Source organism: Ammospiza nelsoni, chromosome Z (assembly GCF_027579445.1).
Source record: "Ammospiza nelsoni isolate bAmmNel1 chromosome Z, bAmmNel1.pri, whole genome shotgun sequence".
Lineage (NCBI taxonomy): Eukaryota > Metazoa > Chordata > Aves > Passeriformes > Passerellidae > Ammospiza > Ammospiza nelsoni.
The window spans coordinates 84525530-84553470 of record NC_080669.1 but is presented as its reverse complement, the minus strand read 5'-3'; the positions used below and the strand labels follow the sequence as shown (position 1 = coordinate 84553470).

The 27941-nt window shown below is 38.3% G+C and overlaps 1 protein-coding gene across 1 annotated transcript in view; it reads left to right on the top strand.

The window, feature by feature from the left end:
• The first annotated feature begins 1646 nt into the window (after positions 1 to 1646).
• Positions 1647 to 27941, top strand: part of RIT2 (Ras like without CAAX 2) — a 177053-nt gene continuing 150758 nt past the window's right edge. Inside the window, exon 1 of the mRNA XM_059492365.1 lies at positions 1647 to 1887. Within this exon, the coding sequence (XP_059348348.1) occupies positions 1785 to 1887 (103 nt within the window). The 5' untranslated portion in view covers positions 1647 to 1784. The remainder of the gene's footprint in view (positions 1888 to 27941) is intronic.

Sequence of the window (27941 nt, the reverse complement as noted above, 5' to 3'; positions counted from 1 at the left end):
CTGCCCTCTTTTGCTGCCTGGCTGAAAGCAGACCATCACACCTGGATTTCTCTCTGTTTTCCCAGGATCTGTTCATGTGAGTATTCCATAAGCAAGAGATGGTGATTTAAAAAGTCCACTACAGAGTTAATATTGCTCTGTATTTAATTTCTTTTTCATTACAAGATCAGTTATACTGCCCATGTTTCAAGCATCAAAAATTTTCCTACCTAGGTTGTTACTTTTCTAAGGTTTGTGGGTTTTTTTTTTTTTTTGGTTTTTTTTTTTTTTTTTGTTTTGTTTTGTTTTTTTGTTTTGTTTTTTTTTTTTTTTTTTAACTGGGCTGCTTTCTGTTCCATCCACGGTCTCCTAAGTTTTTATTAGGAAGAAAAGCAAGTATTCATGTTCTGTTCACCTTCTCCATTCTAATTATTATTATCACCTTACCTCTGTTCTTTTTTAATAAAGTATTTTCTTAGTCCATTAAGTTACCTTTCTAAACTATATGTGCCCTTCTACACTTTTTTCTCTCCTTAATTTTCTTTAAATTATGCCCTCCATCAGTCTATGTTCTTTTTATCGTTTCTCTTTCCATTTTTAATTCTAAGTAATACCGTGTGTTTACTCTCTGTGAAATCATTGGAAGAGTGGCTAGATGAAGGTGTCTGACTTCCAAAATACTTCATTAGCTGCTTCTCCTGCTTCCATTTCCATGTCTCCTTAACAGTTACCTCTGTCATGAAAGCCCAGCACTTCCAAAGGAATACAAGTTTTGCTTTGCACTCATTTTGCAGTAGATGCTTTTTGGTCCCTAAAAATATCAAATAACAGTTAAAGCTGGGCAAGTATCTTATTATTTATCATGTTCTTTAAATAGACTAGATGTTCTAAGAACAAAGCCATAAATCAATGAAAAGCTGTTGTGTTTTGTTGTAAGTTTTCACTGAATAATTTCACACTGAATGTCATTCACCAGCTTGGCAAGATAAATCACTTGAGATTAGTATGAAATAAATTTTAAAAGTTGGTTTTCTTTTACACCTTTTCTGAATGAACAAATATATCCCCCTGCCTTCAGTCTCCTTGAGAAATTGTATTGAAAAAGGAGGGAAACAACAAGTAAAGTTGTTGGTTTCTTCCCCCACAGTATCTGGTTTATTTATGTAAATAATTGATGCAAATGAACTAAAATGAGTATTGATCTGGGGAAAAATCAAGCCCTAGAAAACTTCTGTGTTTGCAGCAAAACATGAAAAAAAAGGCTGTTAAAAGTTGTTACTTGTTTCACTTCTAATAGTATCAAGTGTAAAACCAGTAGACTAGATGATTATAGGACGCATATTTAACTCCAAGGTGAGAAGAAGGTTGTCTGGTTTGTTTTAAGATTCAAGCAAGCACTACACAGAATAACAAGCTTCATAATTAAGAAATTTGATCCATTTCATTTTGCTGAAGTATCTGATCCATTTGTTCAGTGACGCTGCAGCCCCAGAGGTACCAGACCTCTTAAGCCTCACAAAACTGCTGCTGTCCAGGAAGAGAAACAGAGAACGATACGGAGCTGGGAGGGGGCAGAGAGAGATTTTTATTGGAAGCTGTTAAAGTGGTTGCTATGAGACCTTCTCCAGCTAACACAGGCACAGCAGTGTGTGAGGCTGTTAAATCATAGCTCTTGCTTTATACCTTCCTTCCCTGCCTATTTTTTTTTTTTCCCTAACGCAGCTTTTATAGTTGTTTAAGATCAGAGAAAACACCTGCCAGTTGCTTTTTCTTCAGTTTTAGTCCCTTCTGCTGCTTCGTGCAAGATGGAGCTAGAAAATGCAATGATCAGCTCCTCGAGCAGCTCTTCAGCAGGCTCCAGAGAGTACAAGGTGGTGATGCTGGGAGCAGGGGGAGTTGGCAAAAGCGGTAAGTTTCAGCAACAATATTTTGGGAGAGAAGGGGTGAATTGGGAGCGTAAAGTTCACCGGAGGAGGACATCCTTTAACGAGGGGTTTCGTCCCTCTTTCTCCTGCACATGGCTTGGATAAAAGACTATAGTTCGTGGCTGGGGCAATGAGTCAGCTTGATTTGTTTCAGGCTGAAATGCTGCGAGCCGTTTTAATTGGTTATTTGTGTAGGGCTGACCTTGGGTGTGCTGTGTGTGAGGACGGAGCAGCCAGGCTGCTGCTGTGACTTTAGCAAGTGCCCGAGTCACTCTCCCACTTGCTGAGGGCTGCTGGTTTGCTGGACAGCGTGGATGTAACTTGTTGGCCTGAGGGTCCTGGTGCTCAGGCAGAAATAAAACTAGCTGCAAAGTCAGCTGTAGACTGCAGAGTGTGGGGGATGCCTGCAGCGGCTCTTTTTTCTATATTTTTTAATTTATTTTTTTTTTTTTTTCCTGACTGTCATTGTGGCTCAGCTGAGTTTAGTCTCCTCTCTGCTCTGGACAGGTACAGCATGCCTGCCTGAGTCTCACTCCAGGCTATGAGGCAGATTTGCAGCATATTTTAATATCCCTGTGTACAGCTGGCAAGATATGCTAGTGTCTGACAATGATATCTCTTCAGAGGAGTCATTATTTTCCCTGGACAGTGTTTTCTTTTTCCCAGATATTATCAGCTTTGATTTATTCTCGCTGAAACCAGCATTCTCTGTTCTTACAAAGACTTTGCTGAACACGCAGAGTTTGTCTCAGAAGTCAGTATATTGAGCTGGCCACACAACAAGAATTTGATTACATCTCCTGGAAATTAAAAAGAAAAACAGAAACAAATTGCAAAAAGCAGGATAATATAATATAATATAATGCATCCCAGCTAGATTCTAAGGAATTTTTAGGATAAATAGTTGTGACTCTAAACTGTAATTACTGTGTGTATCAAAAAAGTTTTATTTATATTCAAGCAATAAGATGAAGTATAGGTGCAAAAAGTTAAAAATTGTGAGTGAACATAATTTTCTTTCTGTATCCATAATCTTTGTGGTTTTGTTATACTTGGCTTCAACTTCAGTGGCACATCTTTCAGTGAAAGCTATTTCCCACCAGTATTACTTAACCAAGCAAACAGTTCTTGCACAGATGTTACTATATAATCACCATATAAAATGGGAAAGAACAACATATTGGTGATTTTTGCAAATTTCTGCAAATTCAGATTATCTTTTCCATAGGAAAGCAGGTATCCAGGATGTGCCAGCTGGAACTTTCAGTAATTTTTTTTCCTTATTTATGTATCTTTAGTTTCTTTTTTCTTTTTTCTTTTTTTTTCCCTGAGTGTATCCAAAAGATGGCAGCAATTTCCCCCACCCTCAAACATATGTTTGTAGGAATAATGCAATTTTGAAAACTTGTTAACCACAAAGTATTACAAACTATACAACATTCATAGCATGACTGAATCATAACAATCAAACTTTACACATAAGCAGAGGAATTTCTGAGTTTCCATTTGCTATTAGATAAGAGTTGAAATTACAAATTTAGTTAATTCAAATTTCTGTGGTCAGAAAATGTTAGCTGTTAGTTTAATTAGAACAAAGCCTTTATATCTGTAGATTGAACAAGATATGATACATCTCCAAAGCTGAGAAACACATAATTAACAAGTAGAATTGTGTGGTCTAAAGAAACTAAGATGGATTAAGTGCAAATTTATGAAATTTGATAAGATTATTGAAAACTTTCTCTTGTTATCATGAAAATGAAACTCCTGCAAGAAAAAAAATACTCCAGGAAGTGAATATTATTAAGAGTTCATAAGAAAGGAGGTGGGCAGTTCAACATTTACTGGCTATGAACTTCTGATGTGTAATGGACCTGAAATATTTCAGTAGAATGCTGAAAGATAGTCCAACTGATAGAATTCAGAGAGAGATAAAAAGTAAAAATAGATGTCATCCTATAAATCATTAATTCATTCTGACTGTTACATAAACATGATTAATTTATACTGGATAAAAAACAGAAAAAGGCCTTAATGACTACTTTCATTGTACAAGATGAGCTCTGCTTTCCCCTAGTGATCTAGATTCAATGTGTCCAGAAAATTATGAATTTAGCCATAAAAGCAAATCAGAGTAGAATAAGGATAAAAAAAAAAAAGTTCACTTCCAATTTTGATTTTGAGAAATCAGTGATACGTGGTTTAATATATTGATAACATCCTGCCTTCTTTTTCCCATCTTGTCCTTCCTTCTTTGAAGTCTTGATAAAAACAGTAACAGCTGGGGTTAAATTACTAAGTGGGAAACCTCTGTCGGATGAAAGCCTTTCCATCCCTCAAAACATTAAATAATTCAGGTTTGGAATGAATTTTCCATAGGAACGAAGCTGCAAAAATGTTAGATTTCTTTTTACCCTGGATGTAGTTCACTTCCAGATGTCCCCTGGGCATTTTGGTATTGTAGTTCCAACCTCCCCTGCTCTCTACCTGTGACACTTGTGCATGGGGTGGAATGAGGAGGAGGAGACCAAAAAATGGTTATTCTTTTGTCATTGGATTAATCAGGCCTGCTCAAAGATGGCAGACAGTTCAGGAGGACAGCCAACATACTTTTATTTTTCCTGTTCAGTGTTGAGTAAATTTCACAGGAGTTGGTAAAAGATGAACTCTGTGTATCCCGGTCTGACACTCATCACATGCAGAGCAATAATGTGTAAACTGCAAATGGTCTGAGAGTTGTTACTTAAGGGTTCTCACATTTCAAAATCAATTCTGAAAAACGAATACTAATTAAAAAAAAATCAAATCTGACATTAATTTATAGGAGGGAAAAAAACACCACCTCAAAACCCAGCTCTGGAAGAAACAGGTAATAGTAATGTCTAATGAAAATGTACGAAGCTAGCTATAAATTTTTATAGGAGTTGATTTCTGTACTGTAATTATGGGATATAGATTCCCTAGAATGAGTTGTTCCTTCTAAGACATATGAAAACAGAATTTTTTTTGTTTTCAGAGCAATGTGTTGATTTCTTGTGTTGTCTAAGTGGTGCTCATCATCAAGGACATCCAGTACAAGCTGATGCAAGTTCAGACCAAAAATATGCTAGAACCAATAATTAAATTGAAATTAAACTGAAGTGAATAAAGTAAATTTTGTATTGACTGTCATTCAATTATAGTCCATATCAAAATTATGTACTTCTAATTTTAGTTATATTTCAATTAAGAATGTGAATTTGGCATCTGTTCTCTGCTCTGATGACAAATATCAGGCCACCTCAGTGCCACTCAAACTTACCTAATGTTACCTGACATAGACCTCAAACCCTGAGAACCTTGGAGATTCTGAAACCCATTTTGCTTGCAAATACCTTTAGAGAGCAGTAAACAAGGTGCTGTCATGGTCCTTGCCTGATGCAGATCAGACCTCTGGGGTTAGCTCTGTTTTTCAGTGTTACAAATAAAAAACATGCACAAAAGAGCCCTTCAATCCCATTGCTGCTTTATATTTAGCAAACCTGTTACACTGATAACAATACTTAACTGCAGCACATTCTGCAAAACATTAGTGATGATTAACCCAGGGCCTGCTAAGTGACTGCTAAAATGAATAAATTGATGTTCCTGTGCAACTGAATAAAATAAAAAACCTCCCTCTGATGAAAAATTATTACCTAAGCAATCTCCAAACAATGATCAGGTTGCACTGTAACCCACCTTTATGTGCATTTTCTTGGCTGAATAAAAATATTGTTTTAGTGTTTTCTTGGTTTTTTGTTTGATTGTTTTTTCCCTAACTCTGGTTAAAAATGATTTATTTAAGGCTGAACATGATCTACAGTTATTCCAGGCAAATAAAATTAGATGTTTATGCATAGCATAGGCTTATCATAGGTGTAAATTGAATTTCTATTTAGCTGTCTTATGGAAGTTTATTTCTCAGACAGATTGCCAGATGATCTGTTGCCACCATACAATATTTGAAGATATTTTTAAATAATTGGCTAAAGACTTTTGTAAAACTAATATGTTTCCTGTTTAATTGTATATGGGAAAGTATTAGAAATGTATTTTCAGGCTTCAATCTCAAAAAGAATAAAAAAAATGGAAGAGAAGAAATTGAGAAAATATTCTCTCAAGGATATTGGAGGAATAGTGTGAGGAAATGTATTCTCAGACTGGGCTGTCTAAAGGAGGCATTCTTACCTATTGATTTCCCTGATTTTTGTTTTGTTTTGTTTTGTTTTGCTTGTTTTTTTCCAGTGAGGCATAAAGGCTGTGTTTCTACAGATGCAGGTGACTCATCCAATTAATTTCAAGATCATGTGTACACAATAAGTTCCAAAATGTGTGAAAACAATTATGTTCTCTGTGATGTGGGAACTTCAGTATGAGGAATTAGATTAAATCTGCAATTTTCTTTCATTTATGTGCTCAACTGCCTTTTTTCTCTGGAGCGGTTTTGCCTCTTATTCTGCCTTGATAAAGCAAATTATGTGCCTATTATTTTCAAGCACGTCCTCATAACGAGAGTCCCCAGTAAATAGAGCACCATGGAGTGTTTGCTGTTGAGCTGGCCCATTGCAGCTGTTTGCAAACTCCCTGGAGGTAAATTAATGTACGATCCAGGTTACACTGAAAAGGATGGAGGGCAAGGGAAGAGATTCCACTGGTATTAAAAGTGCTGAGCTTGAAAAGGACTACTTGGGCCTGCTGATGCTGTTCTTACCCCACCACTGGGCTTGGTGTCACAGAGCACTCTCCAGACATTGATCAAACACCTCAGCAGCCTTTTATTTTTTATTTTTTATTTCTTTTTTTTTTTTTTTTTTTAGGGTGTTGGTTTTGATTCAGTTTCTCATTTTCCCCAGGAATATTCTCAGGTATAGCTGTGCTTCCCTAAATGCCTAGTAAATGAATCAAAGGAAAGGGTCTGGCCTTCTCTCATGTCCTGAGGCAAGGCAATCACCAGGATGAAGGTGCTGGGTTTAGTTACTGCTCAATACGAGTCCAGGTGGAAAAAGTTCCCTTTCAAGTGCTTGGGCATGCTGTGCATTAGAGTTAAGGCAAACGAAGTCCCTTTTTTACCCCTCAAAGTCAACACAAGTGTAGTTTTTGCTGTTTTGATTTTTCCTTCTTCCCTTCTAACTGCAAAAAATGACAATTTTTATTTAAGTGGAGAAAAAATGGAAATATTTATTAACAAAGACACAGATCTGCATGCCATCTAACTGGTTGTTCCTTTATCATTCTCTGTCTGAAAAGCAAACAAACAAACAAAAAAAGTAATCCAGATTTTTATTTCCTCAGGTGTTTCAGGGAAATTATTCAACTTACTCAGATTTAAAAAGAAATAGAAAAGGAAGGATGAAAAAATATATTTTTTTACTAGATGCAATCTTCCTTCTTGGTAACAGTTCTGAAAGGGTAAGGGTACTGACCATTCAAAATGACATATAAATTCCTCTGGTCACTTCACGGTGCTGCCTGCACAGTTCTAATTCAGAATTGCAGGTGATTCATGCTGTCATGGTTTGACACTGGCACAATGCCAGTGCCCCCATGAGAATACCCTCTCCCTGGTGTCTGCTGTGAGATGTGACCAGGAACAAGCAAAGCAGGCCTTCACTTAGAAATAGGGAAAACTTTATTAACTAAACTACAAGTAAAAAGAAACCCACAAGGAAAATGAAAACTTCACAAATACATCTCCTCCTCCTCCTCCCCACCAAATTCCCAATACAATACATTCCCCAAAATCACCAACTCTCGGTCCGGCACCACATTTCAAACAATCAATCCTCAGTTCATGAAGAGGAGAAGGAGTCATTCTTGTGCCATGGTGGCCTCTTCCTTCATGTCCAGTGCTCTCACCACTGTGCATGGACCAGAGCTGCTTCTAGGGTCGTCTTTAAGGATGCCTTGTCTCATTCCAAAAAAAGGCACAGTCTCTTCTTCGGGACACCTGTCCCCCCCACATTTTTTCACCCCCTGGGGCCAAGGGGTACCGACACTGAATCCTTCTGGTTCTGAGGCCTTGCCTGCCCCTGGAATGCAGCCTCTGTATCACAAGGAAACAGTCCATGGCTATACAAAAAAAAGAGTCCAGCAAACATGCCACTCCATCTTCTCCATTCCTCCAACATCTCTCTCATTTGCCCAGACCTTCACCACTTGCCCATTTCCTTATTCATCTTGTACTCTTATCTCTCTTCTAGGAAGGGCCAATGTTCCGTAAAGTTTTCATTGTCTACAAGCAGCTGGGCTCTTTCTCAGTGCACCCCCCGCTTCGCTGCAGGCCATGCTGTGCCGGCAGTGCATGATATCAAATCCCAAGATAACAGTCCCTGGCTCTCTCTCTCTCTCCCTCTCTCTCTCTCTCTCTCCCAGAGAAGGCTGCCCAGTGCCTCCGGGTACCTCTCTCTTCCACCCTTCCACCCTCAGGGCCAGGCCTACCTCTCCCAGGCCGCATGGCTTTCCCCTCCCCTGGCCCAGCCAGCAGCTGGGCCAGGGCAGAGCTCCAAACCCTTTTCCCACCAGAAATCCAAAAAGAGCCTCCTAAGGGAGAGCCCTGCTTTTAACCCCGCGTTCTCAGAGGCAGATCCAATGCCCCAGTGGCCAAACCAGGTGCCAATATAAAAATCTGAGCACCCTCTGGTCTGACCACAGCATCCCAGAAAACATATTTCCTGTCAAACCACCACACACGCAAAATAATGGTGGTGCACGTTGTATTTTTTGCCACGAAAAAGGAAAAAAACACCTTGTGGAGAAGAGCCACGAATGCCAGACAATGACATCCCCAGGTATGGGTAGCTTCCAGTTTTGTCATGAACCAGATTAAACTCTAGAGATTGTACAAAAGCAGAGGTCCTGGTAGGTTTGTGATCTTTGATAACAAAACTGTCCATGTGTTTTAGTTTCATTCACAGGTAAATAATTCTTCTTCAAGCCTGATTTTGAGTAATTCCAACTTTTAAACATATTCTCCTATCTCTTTGTTTACAACTTTGAGAAAATCTGTTTTTTCTGTCAGTACTTGTAGACAATCATGAGTTCACACCTTGATCTTTCACTGCAATACACTGAATATGTGAAACTTCACTTGTAGGACCTTACTTTCCTGCTCAGAGCATCTTGTATGCTTTAATTATAGAGCCCTAATATTTCCACATCAACTTTCTGAGTATGAATTCCAAATAATTGACATGCTCTTCTATTAGTGGCCTTATTAGAAGAAAGATTGCCTGCTAGTTTCCTCTGTGGAGTTATTTTTGCTCCTCAGAGAATAATGAATTCTTTTATTCAGGTAGAGTTCTGAGAGGTCACATACAGAGAAATATCTGTAGTAACTTGAAGCTATTTTTTCTTTCCCCCAGTGCAGTCACCTGTGCTATCACATCTCTCATGATGACCTAAATTCTGCATTTTCCAGTGTGTTATATTATTTGGGACCATTAAATCCAAGAATTCAAAATATTCTGGGCCCTTTTCTGATATTCTTCATTTATCTTTAGTGTGTATGTTATCCACTTAAAAGGATTAAATATATTATTTATTAATCAATTTCTTTTGCCTATGGGCAGACCTTGTGGACAGAATTGTATGCCTCAGGGAAATGAGTCAAAGATGTTTTCATTTTTTTGGCAGTTCACATAGTTCAGTGGTTATAGGGGTGGAGGATTCAATTATGCCCTCTGTATTTAATGTGGGGGATTTCTGCATGTGACATACCAACTCAGTGCTGAGAAATCTAACTGGAATCCTGGATTCTTCAGCGCTAGAAGATGCCTGATAAATAGGACAGCGTTCAAAGAAAACCAACAAAGATGATAGAAGGAGCGACACATTTCGATTTATGTTGACAAACGACTATGACTATATTAAAATAGTTGCTGTAGACAGTAATTCATGATTCTTTACTGTGCAACTTGCATATGTATACAGAGATTCAATGTAAATGGGTCCAGCTGTGATGTGAATGGGTTGATTTATCCATCTTCTCCCATCATAACACCCAGATGATAAATATCCACCTGGATAAGGCAAACAAGCTGGTCACTTCCATGCTCCCTTGGAACAGGGGATGGAGAACTCACAATATTTAAAATAATGAATATCAAGAGAAGAACACATATATTCCAAAATTTGAGGAGGAAAGCAGCCAGAATTGCTTCGTGGAGAGTAACAAGTGATGAAATTGCAGTTAGAGCATGCATTATTAGAGGCGTACAAGGTCTTCAAGACAAACTTCTTTTGATCAATAAAGTTTTTTTGAACTTTACAGAGCAAATATACCAGACAATTTAGAGTTGCTGAGTTGTCTTACACAAGAGAAGGACTGCTATCATCCTCAAAATTATGTGTTAATAGGCATCAGGACTTTTGCCTGATGTGGCACTAATAATGGAGATAACCAGCAGATTTCTTTGTGTTCAGACTGCTAAACAGAGATGCTTAGGCTAGTCTCGAGATTGATTTGTTTGTTCTGTACAAAAAATAAGTCATTTATGTTGCTTTAAACAGAACAAAAATGTGTCCTGACTATAAAGGCTCTGGTAAAACTGGAAGCATGCTGAGATAGCACCCTGAAAGTATGGGCCACCTCATGTGTGTGTTGGGTAGCGGTGCATGGATGGAAGACATACAGATTTGTTAGCTCACCTCCTGCTGTTCTCTGTTCCATGGGTGGAAATGGAATTTATGATTCAGACTCTTCACCTACACTGCCTCTATGTGAACAATTATGTGAAGGACCCAAGGGAATGGCCTGAAGCTGAGCTGGAGGAAGTTTAGTTTGGATATCAGGAGAAAGTTCTTCCCCACAATGGGTGTTTGGGCAATAACAGGCTCCCCAGGGAATGGTCAGAGCACCAGACTGACACAGACCAAGAAACATTTGAGCAATGCTCTCAAGCATGGGGTGGGATTCCTGGGGATGGCCCTGCTGAGGGCCAAGAGATGGATTTGATGATCCTTGTAAGCCCCTTCCAAGCCAGGGTATTCTATCATTCTAAGTGATTGGTACTCACAGAAGGTTATATTAATGAATCTGCTTTTCATGGTGTTTCATTAAAGCAGAGCTTCACTTAGAGTGAGGATTTCAGTGACTTCAGCCCTGCTCAGCTATTCCCATTCACGTTGCTTGCCATAAAGAGACAGAAAACCTTCCAGGCTATTCCACAGCAACAGGAATTGGACTATCAAGGACTCTCCTAGTTTCAGCCGCACACAAATCTGCCATTTGAAATGCCCAGATTGAAGTCTCAAACAAGGGAACAAGCACTGTTTCATGACAATGGCTGGGCACTGTCGGTATCTTTGCTGTAAACAATCTGTTGAGGCAGCCACAGGAACCGCTTCCCTTCCAAGCTGTCCCTGCTGCTGAGCCCAGCCATCTGCACCATTTTTGGCATGTGCTATCTGCTAGAATTTGGATGAGATTAATTCCATTAGGGACGCTCTTGAAAGTGCAATTAAGAAAGTTTTTTTCTTCTTCTTCTTCTTCTGCTGCTGCTTTCATCCCTTCTCTTTCTGTACTTTCCATTTTATTCCCTTCCATTCCTCTGGTAATCCTTTTCCACTTTTAATTTGTTCTTTGACTTTAATTAGTCTCCCTTTAAGCCTGCAAGCCTGTCTAATTTTCTTTCCTAGAAGCTGGAAGTCTCATCATGCTCACACAACTCCAGTGACAGGAATTGAATGTTAGCAGAGTGTTGTGCAGGGTCACAGTTTCAGAGGAATTGTGTTGGGAAGACATTGTTCTTCAAGCCCTAGAAATCTGCTAAAGCATTACCTGCCCATTACCTGCATTACCTGCAGTGGAGACACTGACTAAAAAAAAATCACTTTGTTTCGATATAGGTGGGGAAAATCTAAAAGATGAGGGTGTCAATGTGTGCATAACAGACTATCTCAGGAGATGCCGAGCTATGTATTGTTGCCAAAGTCTCCAAAAAAGTTGTTTTCAACACACATAATCAGTATTTTATCTTTTTATTAAAACCCTAGACTAAACCCTAAGCTAGCTATTTCAGGGGCCCCAAAGGTGGCCTCACAAATGTTTTTAAGTTTTAAAAATTAATTTCATAGGCTTTGGCAAAGTAAGAGCTGTAATCAGCTGAGAGACTGATGCACGTAGTTCTTCTTAGTTTACACTGACTACAGTTATGAAAGGAGCTGTTGTGTAATTTCTTTCCATGCAATCTCCTTGAAGTGCTAATGTAATTCTGTAATTCTTGTCCATTTTCACATGCCCAAAATAAATGAGTCCTAGCTGAAAGTCATATTCTCTTTCAAATCCTGATTCCTTTACTAACTTGATTGCTCTGCCAGATTATGTGATTCCTTCAGTGTCTTTCCTGGCTGACTACCTGCAGGACAGCTTGCTGTGTTACACTGAACTTTTCTCTGTTGAACAGTGTCTTCACAAAAATTTGTCTTTGCAGCTTGCAAAATGTGTACAGCTATTTTAGATTTTAATTCCGGATATTCAAAACTAAGCCCAAGTGTTGTCAAATTCTCAGTTGTTTCAAAACCAGCAGCTTCTTAAGTCATCCAGAATGCCTGGCAAGCTTTAAAAATCCCCCTTCTCCAAATTTTTTCTATCTAACATAAAAATTATGTTCTCAATTTGATTAAAAGCAGTCATTAGAAGTTTTCTTCACAGTGAATAATCTTGCTTGGGCTGTCTGGTGGCATGATCATTTGATCTCTCATCACGCACAGCATGCCCGAGCTCTGCTCTGTGCAGTATCTGACACTGGGCACAGCCCAAGGATGAGTTCCTGGGCTTCATGAGGGTTCCACATGTTTGTAGATAAGCTCTAGAAACATATTATTTCTGTCCTGGGAATTGAGGAGAAAAAGAACAATCTAATAACTCATACAAGTATAAGATGTATAATATATGAGCTCCAGAAACCCAGGAGCTCCAGAAGCCAGGTTCTTGTGTCTTTCATCCACTTAGAGCAGTTTCAATGGATTTCCCAGAGTGAAAAAAAAGCAAATTTCCAACATAATCTCTCTCTAAGTGCATACTCTGTTTACTAGTCCGTTCCTATAAAAGTGGACTTCAAAAGCCCCATTTTTCAACTCTTTCCCAAGATACTTAAAAGTTATTAAATGCCTGACATAACAAGGAGTGCATCACATAAGTTTCCTATTTTTTTTTCTTTTTTCCCCCAGGTAATATGCTCAAAATGAAAATTGGCCTCTGAATTGGCCTCTGATATTTGATGATGAGGAAGGGGTTAGAAAAAAGTCAAAATAGAAGATATAAAAGAAGCAATCCGAGCAGGTTGCAAAGGGAAATGTTAACAGGCATCAAAAATTAAGAATAGAAAAATAGAAAAAACATAGAAACATAGAAAAAGATTCAGAAAAAAAAAATTAGAAACAGATGAGTTAAGGAATTATAAAGGAGTAAAGGGATAGAAGGAAAATGCAGAAATTTATACTTCAAAGAGCATTGGTTTCAGATGCTGTCTTTGCACTGCAGTTATCCTACGAGGTGCTAATAGTCCATGGTCATATCCCATATATGCTGCACATACTGGTAGCCAAAATGCACACAGAGGTCATGTTAGGGGATCATTCTCCTGGCTCTGAACTTCTTAACCCCTGTTCCTCACTCAGTGGCTCTCTGGAGTAGGGAGCTGGAGAGGCATCATCTCAGCTGTAGACTGGCATGGGTCAATGTCTTCTGCCAGGTAACAACCTATAGAAAAAGAGAAAATGGCTTCAAGTTGTGCCAGAGGATGTTTAGGTTGAAAACTAGGAAATATTTCTTCAGAGAAAGGATGCTCAGGCATTGCAAAAGGCTATCCAGGATACTGGTGGATTCACCATTTCTTGAAGTGTTAACAGAACTTGTGCATGTGGAGGTTAGGGATGTGGTTTTGTGGTGATCCTGTCAATGCTGAGCTTGATGATCTTAGGGCACTTTTCCAACCTTAATTTTTCTGTGATTCTGTGATTCTAAGTCTTCTGAGCACAGGGCTTTTTTTTCTCTCCTCAGCCATGTACAAAGCTGTGTAAATCCAACATTAATATAAATTTATGGGGTGCTAGGCAAAGCGATGCTTCTCGTGTCTGGTGTTCTGACAGCCATCCAGAATGGAGAGGAGTCTGTGGGTCCCAGCCTCAGCAGTATGTAACACCCTGTGAAATCAGTGGGAGGCACAGCATTTATCAGGCTCTTCTGTGTTCTTTCAAGAGCTAGATTCCTCCTCACACAAAAATCTTCAGCAGAATTATGAATCACAGTGATGCTAGAGGGATATCTCCATTGGTACCCAGAAATAAAATTCTGTTTTCCCCCAGTCTGGGAAAAAAAAAGGGCAAGATGCAAAACAAATATATGTTTTCTTTTATTCTTTGTGGCCCAGCTCTTACCCTTGCTCTTACTCCCCAGCTTTTACTGCTCATAACAATATAAACAAACAGCTACTTCACTATAATAAATTTTGAACAAGTGGCAGTAGGAGGAAAAATCTAAACAAAATGCCAGTGACTATAAACAGATTTAAATGCACATATCCCTGAAACATGCTCATGAAAGGTTTATTTACTCTAAAGTAACACGCATTTTCACTCTTTAAGGAAAATAGTTGTTAGTGCCCATGTGTTATTCAAAGTATTTATAGGAAGCTCTGCAAAACCCAGTGAGATAACAATTTGGGCTGATTGACAGTGACAGCATATTTCAAGAATAGGATTACTTGGTGATTGAAGGTTTATTTTCTTTATTTTCATTTACCTAAAAATAACTATGGATCAAATTGTTTTGCAAAGCTATGGTTTATGTTTCTAAAGCATCACTGTACATACTCAATGAGTTTTAGTACAATAAGTTTTTAGCAATGCTTAAACCAATTTTGTGTATTGGGATACTTTAGGATGGTGTAATTCAAATACATTTTCAAACCTGTGAATAAAATGCATTTCAGATTGGCTGCAAGTAGGAAAAATGTGGAAAAATTGAAATTTTTATTCCAGTAAATTGTTAGTTGTTCCATTTCTGACCTCAAGCATCGCAAATAAAGTTAGCAAAAATCATACACAGTGAGTATTTTACAGGGTTGGAACACTTGGGAATATCTTTATCACTTGGGAATATCTTTAACACCACTGATGTTAATTTAGTCACAACAAAAAGAAGGATGTGGAGTGGGAACAGATGAGATACGCTGTAGTAGACATGATTGCTCAGGAAATGACCTACGCAGACACAATACCAGTTTGTACTGTGATGAAAGTTTCTGAGGGAATCAAATAATTCCCTGGCTCACAGTCAAAGTTCAATGCCATAGACAAATACCATGAATAATTCTTTTCAGGTTTAGTGCATAACAAGCTGCTAAAAAAAATCATTAAGATGTTTGTGATAGAATTACTTGCCTCTGAGTATTAATTCCTCCCACCCACTTTTATCTCTTTTCTTCTTGCAGGGTTTCCCTTAAAGTATATGACAGAATTTATGAGAGAAGTAGGAAATGTAAAATATCACCTGTTTGTGTTAGTCAATTGTGTAGAGCCCATGCTATCTTTCAAAATTCTTTTTTTTTTCTCCATAAAGTTACTGTATGTGTATTTCCTAACAATAAAATATTTTACCAGGAAAATAGCAACCTGGAAGGGCTTAGATTTACATCTATTTGGAACAGGTTTTTCTGTTCCCATTTTATTTTATTTATATGTCTAGTTTATTTCTGCATTTGTGTTAATCTCAGGATATTTAACATACGATGAATTTCTCACAATGGCACAGTGTTTAAAAGTTACCTATCTTCAGAACCCTCTCTAGCTAAACTGACAACCAAATACATATTTGTTTACTTGGTGGAAAACCAAGATAGGATGGGCCTTATTTGTTCTGTCAGTGTCTTGTGTGTCATATCTGTTCAGCTCAGTGATTACTGTCAGTATTGTGGCATTTAAAAGAAGACCTGAAGAGAGTGGAAATGCGATTTGTGTTCTGTGCTGCCTCACACATCACAAAGAAAACTGGCAGCTTGACCTTAGCAGCAGAGTAGAAAGAATACAACTCTTTTTTTTTTTTTTTTTTGTACACTGAGAGTTCCAGCCAAATGAATGCATCTTAATGGGGAAGTCACTCATGCCAGAGCAGGTGGGGAGGGGAGGGAAACAGGGAAATATTGTGTATCTGAAGAAAAAAACCACAGTGTTTGTTCCTGACTCTCTCTTTGAAATTATCATGGAATGCCTTGACCCCTATATCTGCCCTACCCACTGAAATATCTGAATTAAAGTGGTTAAAGCAGTGCGTGGTTAAGTGGGATGGAGCAGAGAGAGGGAAAGATGAAGGAATTGCCCTTGTAATTTCTGTAGGATTGGAGAGAAGCATCAGAGAGTATTGTGTCCAGCTAATATTAGAACACAGTTTATAAGAGCATTGAAAAAGCAATAAGCCTCAGGAGTGTTTTGTGTTTGATACATTGTGGAAGAGAACTGCTAACAGGATTAATATTTCTGGGCTACAGGAGAGCTTCTAAAGTTTAAAACTAAGCTTTTGGTTAAAGAATTACAATGGATTGATTACAATCAAAAGTAATTATGGTGGATTGATGTAGCTACTTGCTCACTTCCCAGTCCTACAGGAAAGAAAGAAACAGGAAGAGAGGGAAGGAAGGAAGGAAGGAAGGAAGGAAGGAAGGAAGGAAGGAAGGAAGGAAGGAAGGAAGGAAGGAAGGAAGGAAGGAAGGAAGGAAGGAAGGAAGGAAGGAAGGAAGGAAGGAAGGAAGGAAGGAAGGAAGGAAGGAAGGAAGGAAGGAAGGAAGGAAGGAAGGAAGGAAGGAAGGAAGGAAGGAAGGAAGGAAGGAAGGAAGGAAGGAAGGAAGGAAGGAAGGAAGGAAGGAAGGAAGGAAGGAAGGAAGGAAGGAAGGAAGGAAGGAAGGAAGGAAGGAAGGAAGGAAGGAAGGAAGGAAGGAAGGAAGGAAGGAAGGAAGGAAGGAAGTGTCGGAAGGAAGGAAGGAAGGAAGGAAGGAAGGAAGGAAGGAAGGAAGGAAGGAAGGAAGGAAGGAAGGAAGGAAGGAAGGAAGGAAGGAAGGAAGGAAGGGCAGGCTTGTGCCTTGAGATAACAGTTTAACAACTGAAGCAAAAGCTGTGAATACGAGCGAATTTAAGATTTTATTTACTAATTCTCACTATAGGCAGATTTTTAGCCAATTTCTGAAAAGCAGAGCCTTGGCTCACATAATGGCTAATGGCTGTTTAGGAATACACATGCCATAACCATGAATGATTCTGCTGCTTCCTGCTTTCCTTGAGCTTTTGTTCCTGAGTACAATGCTCTTTGATATGAATATCTCTCTAACCGGTTCAGAGCAGCTGTCTCAGCTGTGTGTCCCCACAGGTCCTTGACTATTCCTCCTGGAGGCACACTGGGAAAAAGGGAGAGCCTTGATGTGGCACAGAACAGTTCATCAATGACCAAAACATTGGTGAATTATCAACACTGGTTAAGTCACAGAACCAAAACCTGCCACCATATGGGCTGCTGTGAAGAAAATTAACTTCACCACAGCCTTACCTCCAGTACAGAAAGTTATAGCATGAAAAGGAGTGAAAGAAATGTGGGACATTTTGGTTGTTTGTTTCTATAACATCATAACTAACTGTATATTAGTACTGACATGCTCTTCTGTTTTGTTGAAAAGTTGGAGGCCACAAATCCTGTGGGAACCAGAATTATTTTCCTTCTTTTCTCTCCTTGTTTGCAACCTGATTGGTTTCTTTTATTTTTTCCCACACTTTTTTTTTGTAGAAACATGATAGTTTGAAACTGACTGCTGTTGGCATGGAAGTATTTGTGCTGTGCACTTTACAGTGTATGGTTTTCCTGAAGGCCATCTAAAATATTCTCTGTCCAGCTGTGTTTCTGGGGAACACCACCACTGAAGCCAGCTGAGTATTTTGATCAGGTGATGAGATATTTAAATTAGTGCTTGAATTTTTTTCCACACAGGAGGAAGTTTATGGCACAGCACTTTTTCTGCAGCTGAAATGAGGTTAGCATAATTATTTGAGCATAATTAAATCATCATTGCCAAGTGGTGGGTCAGCAACACCAACATTTTTTTGCCATTTCTAAAGTACCTATAATTCCAAAGAAAGTTAAATCTGTTAGTTTCTGAAAGGAATCTCTCAAAGCAAACAGTATTGCAGTCATCCTCCACAGCAGTCCTTTAATTTCAGTTTCTCTGTACAGCACAGTATTCCCAGGTCAGTCTGAGAGGCCAAGATGCTTTTGAAGCTGGGGAATGTTCAATCAAGCTGTTCTGTAGCAGATGAGGAGGTCTGGGCCAGCATCAACCATGTGCAGGAGCCAGACACGAAGCAGTGGGGCCAGAGGAATGGGCCAGCAGCGTTCCCCCTGCAGAGCTGGTGCCACGAGGCACAAATCCCTCTACAGCAGTGCTGTTGCTCTCATCATCTCTGTGACACTGGATGGACATTGTCCAAGTAGTTTTTTTGGTTTTTTTGGATTTTTTCTTCAAGGCCTGGTAATTTCTTGGCCTTGTCAGCATTTTTGGCAAATTCTTAGATCTGCACAGTGTCAGGGAATGGTGATTAAGAACCACAGCAGTCACTGCTGAAGAATGCAATGGACAATACTGGCAGTTATTAAAGACAAATGAGGTTTTGTGTGACAGTGTTCACAGGGGTTCTCAGATGAGGGAAGAGACGAGGATCTGAATCCATGTTTCCAAAGGCTTGACTTATTATTTTATTATATATATTACATTAAAACTATACTAAAAGAATAGAAGAAAGGATTTCATCAGAAGGCTAGCTAAGAATAGAATAGCAAAGGATGATAACAAAGGTTTGTGGCTCGGTTCTCTGTCCAAGCCAGCTGAGTGTGATTGGCCATTAATTAGAAACATCCAACATGGGCCAATCACAGATGCACCTGTTGCATTCCACAGCAGCAGATAACCATTGTTTACATTTTGTTCCTGAGGCCTCTCAGCTTCTCAGGAGGAAAAATCCTAAGGAAAGGATTTTTTATGAAAAATGTCTGTGACAGTTTATTCCCTCTTTCATTCAATTAAAATAATTTAATATAAATGACACAAAAAATATGTATAAAAATAACCCCTCCTTATTTTCTTCCCTATTTCATCTGATCTAATATAGTTCTTAAAACTGGTTTGTGGGTGTATATTTCTGTATTGTTTCCCCTGTCACTATCTTGGGCCATACTTATTTTTGAAAAATGCATATGTATTTGTTAGTTTTTGGACATTAAACAGATGCAGAAAGTTCAAGTGAAGTCCTGTCTAATAATCCCTAGACTGCCATAAATCTTTGCTTAGATTCTAATTTTCAGTTTTTCAATTCATAAATGTGCCTGATTAATAAACTCATCATTGACTCATAAATAAAAAGAAATTTAAGTTGCATCATGTGTAGCAATTAAATCACTGGTATTGCAGCAGCTGGTGTATATGCTGGTTGAATTGAGAAAGCTATTGCAAAGATAATTAATGAGTAAATGTAAATATCTTTCTGGTCTAAGCTTCCCATAATCCTGACACTGCAGCTTGGGGCCACTCTGCTCTGGTTATCTGATGGCAAAGCTTGTATTGAAAGACAGAATCTTTACCTTTTCTGTCATTTATATGTTTTATCCTGTTTTGTGGTCTAGTGTCTGTTTCTCATCTGCTCCTGTTTCTCATCACCAGATGTATTTGCCCTCCTTTGTATGCAAGAAGCTCTCTGAACTTCAAATGCAAAATACCTTTTTAAAGTTGTTAAGTGTTACATCTTTGCAGATGTTTCAGCCACAAGCTGCCATCATGCGCAGCATATTTCCATAACTGGTACCAGGTGACAAGTTCTTTGAAATCTCTCCAGAAATGCCACCTCAATAATCAAACTAAGAGATAACCCTAAACATAAGATAAATTCTGTAAAGGTGATACAACTAGGCATAGTGGCTCAAAGTCTATCGTAGGTTCTCAGAGAATCTGCAATACTCTCTGGTAAATTAAACAATCTGTAAAATCAGCATGTATCTCTCCAAAGAGAGCATTGCAGACAGAACACAGGTTTGGATGAGATGCTAGGCAGATATTCCTGGCTGTGAGGGTGGTCAGGCACTGGCACAGATCAGTTGTGGTTGTCCCATCCCTGGAAGCGTCCAAGACCAGATTTGGGACCAACCTGGGATACTGGAAGGTCCCTGTCCACGGCAGGGGGTGGAACTTCAAGGTCTCTTCCAACCCAAACTGTTCTATAATTCTATAATACTTAGTTGCTGAAAGTACTGAATAGTTGATCAGATTTTGAGGCACAACCAGCTCCTTCTTGTCCATGTTTTGGGCAGGATCCAGCTTTGTTCCACTTCCCTGAGATTTGCTCCCAAACAGAAACTCCAGGAGACAAAATAATAGTTTATTTCAAACTGTGATGGACTTAAATGTGGCACATCTCTTTAGGACTTCAAGACTCAGGCAGATGTGGGATTTGCCAGAAAGAGGCATTTGATGAATTCTATGGGGAGAAATTTGGATACTAAAGCTAATTAATCCAGATAATATTCTGAATCCAGATGTCTGGGCTCTCTGAAGTTCATGGGTTGAGGAGGGCAGTGTTAGACACTCAATGCTTTCTATTGCTTGAGACAAACCTGGGTTAGTAAGCAACTGGGATGTAAAACTGTTAAAGGGCTGGTGGGAATAGCCATAATTCAGCTCTGGGCAAGGGTGAATAATGTAATTGATGCCAAGAGTTTTTGAAAATGATGAATTGTAGCATTCAGTAGCAGTTCCTATTAATGCAAAGTTTAACAGTGTTTCCTCTTATTTATAAAGGGAGTATCTGATGGAATAACTATTTTTTTTATTTTTAATATATCTTTCCTCTATTAAAATCATCCATATCTGTGGTGAAAAGAATGGCCTTGTTTAAATAGAAAATATATGGTGTACCCATCAGTGTGATGCGTATCCTCCTTGGACCTTAATCCATTAAAATGTAAGATTTTTCAGTCCCTAGCCTAAAGAGCTAGTTTCTTTTAGCTCCTGCAGACTGATGAATTTAACTTTGGAGTTCCCTAACACAGAAACCTTCAACATGCCCACAGGCAAAGATCCCAGTTACATTCCACTTTTATTAAAGCAAGTTAGATTTATGAATTTTTTATTTTCAGCAAGGCAAGCAGTAAGCACTGGCTGTCCTACTGCAATTTTCTCTTCATATATTTTGCAAGGGAAACAATTTAGCTTTTACATATGGACGAAAGGGGGAATCACTTATTTAGACAGTCTTAATTTTGTTTGCCTCAAGTACCCTAGATTTTTGTAGATATTTCACAAAATGTGTGTTACAGTGAATAGATTTAGGGATCTCTTAAGAAAGAAGCAACATCACAAAGTACATCTCTGCAAAGAACATTTTTAATCTTAGAGTAGCTAGGTTTCCCAGAAATGCAGGATTGAAGGCAGCTGACAGCTCGCAAGACTTTGCTTTGCTTGCACTCAGGCAGACAATTCCTCCTAGACAGTCACTTGATATTCATAGTTTCACTGAAGCAAGTTAAGTCAACAGTTTCCAAACGGTATCACCCATATTTAGAGAGTTTGGTGGTGAACGATGAGTCAGAGCTTTGTGGAGCAGACATCTCTCCTGACATCGATATCACTTTGTCTGCCGCGCCTCGCGCTCTCGCCGGCACTTGTTCCTGATTGATCTCTTGTTCTGCACCACTTGATTCATCTCGGTCAGCCATCCACGGGCATGAAAAATTCATCCCGACACAACAAATACTCCGTAGCCTATGATATTTCCTTCCCTTGGGTTTCAAGACAATTAATTCCTCCAGAGAGCAGAAAACTTAGGGATAATAGCAATTCTGGCGTTTCTGTGGTGAGAGAAAGCGCAATTGTGTGTCTCCATTCCCTCACATAAGAATAAAGATAGCGTGTTACAAAGGTGAATCCTCTCAATAATCAACAAGTAATTCAACTGAGTGGGCGTGCAAAGGAATTTATTTCCTCCTTTATGCTAAGTACTACTTAATACTGTGTACTAAATTTCCAGAAAGTTGTATAGATCTATATCAGCAGCAATGTTTTTGTAAAGAGAGTTCCTTTTTTAAAGAACATATCTTATTAGATAAATAAATTCCAATATGTCTTGGTGTTGCTATACCTTTACTTGTAAAATGCCTACTTGTCTGGGTCAAATTCAGTCTCTCATAAATAATAATCTCTCACATAATAGTCCTGTAAAGTGCACTTCTCTCTAAACTTGCAGTTGACATCAGCTTTTTCACCACAAAAAGCTTTTCCAACTAAAAGAGCTGGGATAATATTCTGCCTCTAGATACTATGGAAAATCTGAAATGAAAGCTATGAAATCAGACATTATTAGGTCCAAGAGGTGAATAGAGAGCTCTTAAGTCACAGACCAAAGTCTTATTCCTGAGATTAACTTTCCTCTTTTAGAATGGGAGTCAAATTTACAAATCATTAGACCTAGAAAATGTGATATTTGATAAATGCTGTCTGATGCCTTTTAGGTTGTTTCCTGTAAGACAAAGTGGCATCTGAAACAATCAAAGAGACAAATGAAGAGAGAACTTTGCATAAGAGACAGATGATATGTAATTTAAGCTATCTAGTGGCTGACTACAGTAATTGAGTTGAATAAATTGCTCTCCTCCACAAGCAGTGGAGTTTTCTGGTGTAATATGTGTAAACAGCTCTTGAACATGGGGTGGGGCTGGGCGTAACTGAGGTGAGGGGGCCCAAACCATGCACCTGCTGGTGCCTAGGCTCCCACCACCTCACCCCTTTGCTTGTGCCTCTCTCTGTCACAATATATTCAGTTTAAACAGATATCTAGTTTATATCTTTTTTATGTGTATAGTCAATTTCTTTTTTTCTCTTTTGGAAAAAATAGGTATTTTCTCTTAACATTTCAAATGCTGTGTCATATTACAATTCCTGTGTCATTGCAATATAGGGCATCTCTTCTTTTTTATTTTTCCTAATATTAAATCTCTAATATTTCCTGAGAACTGACATAAGTCTGATGAGAGCAATTTATTGGAAAACAATCTTTACAGTTGCTTTGTGTGTGTTCAGAGATGCAGCAGCTCCATTAGTGAACACTGCAGGTCAATTCCAGTCGCCCCTGACCAGTGCTGTGGTTGTAATGAGCTGCATTTCATTAAAATGTCAAAAGACATTGAGCAGGAACACATATTCAGATCTAGCTGGGTAATTATTCAGGTGACTAGTTTTCCAAAAGCAGAATGATATTATTTCACTCTCTTATATGTGGTAGCCTCCATGAAAGGAATTTCCTTGGCCATACCATTAAAATGGGTCTTATAGATAGAGGTTCATATCAGATGATGTGTGTTGGAAAGTTTGCCTGTGTCTGATGATATTCTTTGTTTGAATTCTGTTTCTGTCAGATCATTATTTGATTGAGTAAATTAATTTTCAGACTGTTTTTCATGCAGTACAGGACATGGTTTGTCCTCTTGGCTGCCAGAGCTCACTGCTGGCTCATGCTGGACTTGCTTTTTCACCAGCACCCCAAGTTCCCTTTCCCAGGGCTGCTACTTGGCCACTCATCCCGAAGCTTATGCTTGTGTCCAGGATTACTCTGTCCCAGATGCAGAATCTTTCATTTGCTCTTGCTGAATTCCACAGAAGTGATGTTTGCCCAATGCTCCTGTCTATGAAGATCCCCCTGCAAAGGGCTCTCACCCCTTAAGAAAGTCAGCCAAGAGGGATCTTCTAAGAATTCAGTTTCTATTGCTCCTCTAGACCCCATTTTGCAAGTCATTCATAACATTTAAATAGATTTTAGTAACAATTTTCTGAATATCTTGCTCTCCAGCAGCTATTGGACAAACCCCATGGATTTCCCTGACTTTTTTCTGTATCTCTTTCTGGCCAACTGTATCAGAACATTCAGTGCGCAGCCAGACCTCAGGAGTAAACAAGGGAAAGCTGAGGCCCTCTGGAATGAAAGTAGCATTGGGAAAAACATCAGCATTTCTTTTTGACCCTTGTCACCACATAAAGCTATTTAGCAGAAAACATCCCTGGAAGTTGATCAGGTGTTCAACAGCTTCCATATATGGCTTTCCAGAAGGCTCCAGAGGAGAGAAATGCAAACCACCCAGCCCTTGCCAGATTTAAAAGGCATGGAATCTGTCTCAAATCCCATTTAATAGCACATCAATACAGCTACAAGTCTCGTGGAGAAGATTACAGAAAACAACATCCCTTTATGAGAGAAATTACTACTGTCAAGGGTCTTGAAATATATAAAAATAATCTACAGCCCAATTTCTGTTAAATATTGTACTTTTCAAAACTGATGTGCAGTTACTCCAAAACCAGCTCTTTACAAAAATCGATTCAGTAATTGCAAAATAGTAAAAAGCACGCTGTGCACCTGCCTTTTCATTATCCACTTGAGGATAACAGGCTGCCAAAGGAAGGTAAAAAGAAACAAATTCTGGGAGTAATTTTATTCAGCAATAATCTAAGGAACCAATGATATAATACAACATGTTAAAAAATAAATGGAAAAAGTGACTCACTTCTTCTGGATATTCTGTGAGTGGCTGGATCAGTCTGAATGAACTTGTGGTTGATTTTTCTTTCTGGTGCGTAAGGTTGTTGTTAACATGGTCCTCCAAAGCCAGGTGAAGATCATGACAAGGTTTATGCTGACTTCATTGTGCTGTGAACAGAGGTGTAATCACCTCTCTGTATTTAACTGCACCAAAAGTTTTACTCTACATTCTTATACATAACTACCCCTAATCTTCCCTCAGTTCCCAGAGTTTTTCCCGTGTAGTAATAAATGCAGAACAGAAATTTTACAGATTTTTTTCTACACGGACATCAGATAGGAGTTGAGTTTCAGTTTTATGTGAAATTCAGTGTTCTTCGAAATGCTATTTTTTTTTTGGTTGTACAAAAATGTTGAAGAATCTCAGATTGTTATAAGTACTTTGAAGCAGGGAGACTAAAATTTGTCCAGTTTGAGAATACACAAGCACAGAAAAATGCCAATTCCGTCACAGAGAATTAATTTTGATGTCTTATGTGATGGAAACCCACTTAATACTTTCAAAAAGTTTTAGGCTCAGGTACAGAAGTCTTTTCCTACTTAGAAAAGGAGAGATCTCAATCTTAGCATTCATACATCAAACAAACTTCTCGCATGTGATATTTAGAGGGTGGGGAGGACAGAGCAAGTCCTACATTTCATACATGCAAGATCTTGCTCCTAGACTTGGGTACAAAAATATGCAGTTCACTTGAAGGAAGTGCTTAAGGGTGTAGTTGTGCAGTTACTGTCTCGGGAAAAAAGAGATGATCCTTGTCCAATACCCAAATCAGTGGTTGTCCTTGTATCAGCAAAAAGCCCTGGAAAGCCCTCTTTATTTGCAGGATATAACCAAGGCCAGCAATTCCATGGAGAAAAAGAAATTAAATAGGTATTTAAACAATATGTCAATGGATAAATTGAATTACATTCTAATATCTGCTTTTTGTTTAACCTTTCTATAAACTAACGAGCCTCGTGTGTTCAAAAGAGCAATTAAAGAGCTCAGCTAAAGAATATTTTAATGACTTCCCACACTGAGAGGTTATTTGATATTAATTTTTTTTTCTCCTTCATCTTAAAATGCAGATTTATTTAATGGAGAATAAGGTTATTTACCAAAGTGCTGGGAAAATGTCTCAAGCAGCATATAAAGACAGCAGATCATATATGATTCCATCTATTTTAATCTGATTTCAGCACTTGGTTATTTATCATACAGTAAAATAAAAAGTGAAACCACAGTGAGTATTTAAAAGAATAAAATGCCTAAATTATTTAGAGGAAGCAAAAACAGACCATTGTTCTAAATGCTCTGGTCTTCTTTTGTACGAACATACACTTCTAATAATTTCCATAAAACAAAAAATAGAACATGAAAAAAACAAAAACAAAAACAACAACAACAACAAAAACCAAAACCAAAACCAAAAAAAAAAACCAAAAAACCCCCAAAAAAACAAAAAAACAAAAAGAGGCAGAGGGAGGAAAAACTAAATGGCAGCAATAAGGAATAGCACACGGAGAGCTCACTGCCATTTATATTCCAGGTACATTTACATGTATTTATTTGCAATACTCTCAACTGACCCTTGTGTTTTTCATACATAGCTAAGCCAATTAAAGTATGAGAAATAAAGGACTAACACACTTAAGGTTTCTGCTGACAAGAAGCAACTTCTCATAGTTCTCCTAAGTCCTAACCTGCTTCTCTCTGTGTAAAACTGTTCTTTGGAAGACAGCTTCAAGTGACTTTATCCTGACAAAAAAAATGTACTAAGTTAGAATGCAAACACCTGAAGAATCTTGAGTTATTGGGCAATGTCAAGGCTGTCCTAGGTGAAGAGATTTAGGTTGAGTAAATTTTAAGGATTTCATTTCCTGAATGTTTCTTGAGTGGTTCTTCAGTGTACACTGAGTGTAAATTGTGGCTCTGACCCATTTGGAGCAATGGAGCTGCACAAAAATGAAGAATCTCAAGAGGCATTTTTCTCAGGTAGAAACAGTACCTACTGTTGAATCCTCCACTTGAGAGGTCTGAATCTAAGAACTTGAAATCAGACAAAAAAAATGTTTTATTTTTAAGAGATTTTGTAATTTTTTAAAAAAGAACTGCTGCACTGCTACATTCTTCTTTTGCATTTTCAGAGTTGACAAATAAGGCTTCTAAAATCATTCCTGAACAGCTCTTTTGCTGAGGCATGCTGAGTTTATGATCAGCAAGAATTTAAATTATAGTAAATTTCAGATCCAGTTACTTCAGAGAAGGTCAAGAAACAGATGTTTAAGCAGATATATTACAAGGAAAACTGAATGGAAAAATCTTCACATGTTGGTAATGGATGTTTCCCCAGGGAGGTGAGGGTTTGGAGAGTTATAATTTGGGGCACAGCAAAAGGGACATTCAGACCTAGATTCTCTGAAAATCAAGGTGGGTACTCCTGTTTAAGTTTATACTCATACACTGCTTTATGGAAAAAATGTATGAGCCTTCAGGCTGTTTTAGAAACATTCTCTCCATAGGAAAACATGTTCCTGCACAGCTTGTACATATACTGAGAATTAATAGTCAGGCCAAGAACTCAAAAAAAACAACAACTGAAATAATAAATAATTTATAGCACTTTGATCTGATCCTCAATGTAATAAACTGAGGTGATTCCATAGACTTAAATGAATATGGAGTAGATCTTATGCTGGGGAAAGGCTTCAGACAGGGCAGCCATCATTAAAAATGATGGGATTGGTGAAAACTTCTTTGTTAGACAGCTCAGCATATAAACTGAGGAAAAATAAAACTCTTCATTTAAATAAAATGATAACTGGGCTAATACATATGACAGAAAGCAAAAAGGTACTTCCCATACTTCAACACAATAAATGGAAATAAAATCAAGCATGATAAACTTTAGCTTTGCTGGATGATAACCTCTTTTACAGAATATTCTACAGAGGAATGCTTGACAGCTGATTTTTACATTAATACTTTGCCTTTGTGTTGCAAGGTAAGGGATAAGCATAAGCTAATCAAAGCCACATTTAACAAGCAATTATTTTAAAAAATGGAATAATATTTTACAAATGAAATGGTCAGTGATAGCTATTAGGGTGCTCTCAGGTCCAGCCTGTCTTTCTCAAAAATGAATTTGCTCTTTGTGAGCCAAGAGCAATCATTATTTTCTGCTGATTTCAAGCCTCTGCTGGAGAGAGAGCACTTTTAACACTCCATAGAGACATTGCAGAAGAAAAGGCTTTAATTAACAAAAAAACCTACAGTTAAACTGAAACTACATTAATTGACAGTGAGCAACCTTTGAAATATAGGTAAAACAGTAATTTCTTTTCTTATGATTTACTCAAGCTTTTCTTCCTAGTCAAACATGCCATGGTCTCATTCTCATCCTTTGATTCAGCCTTATCAAA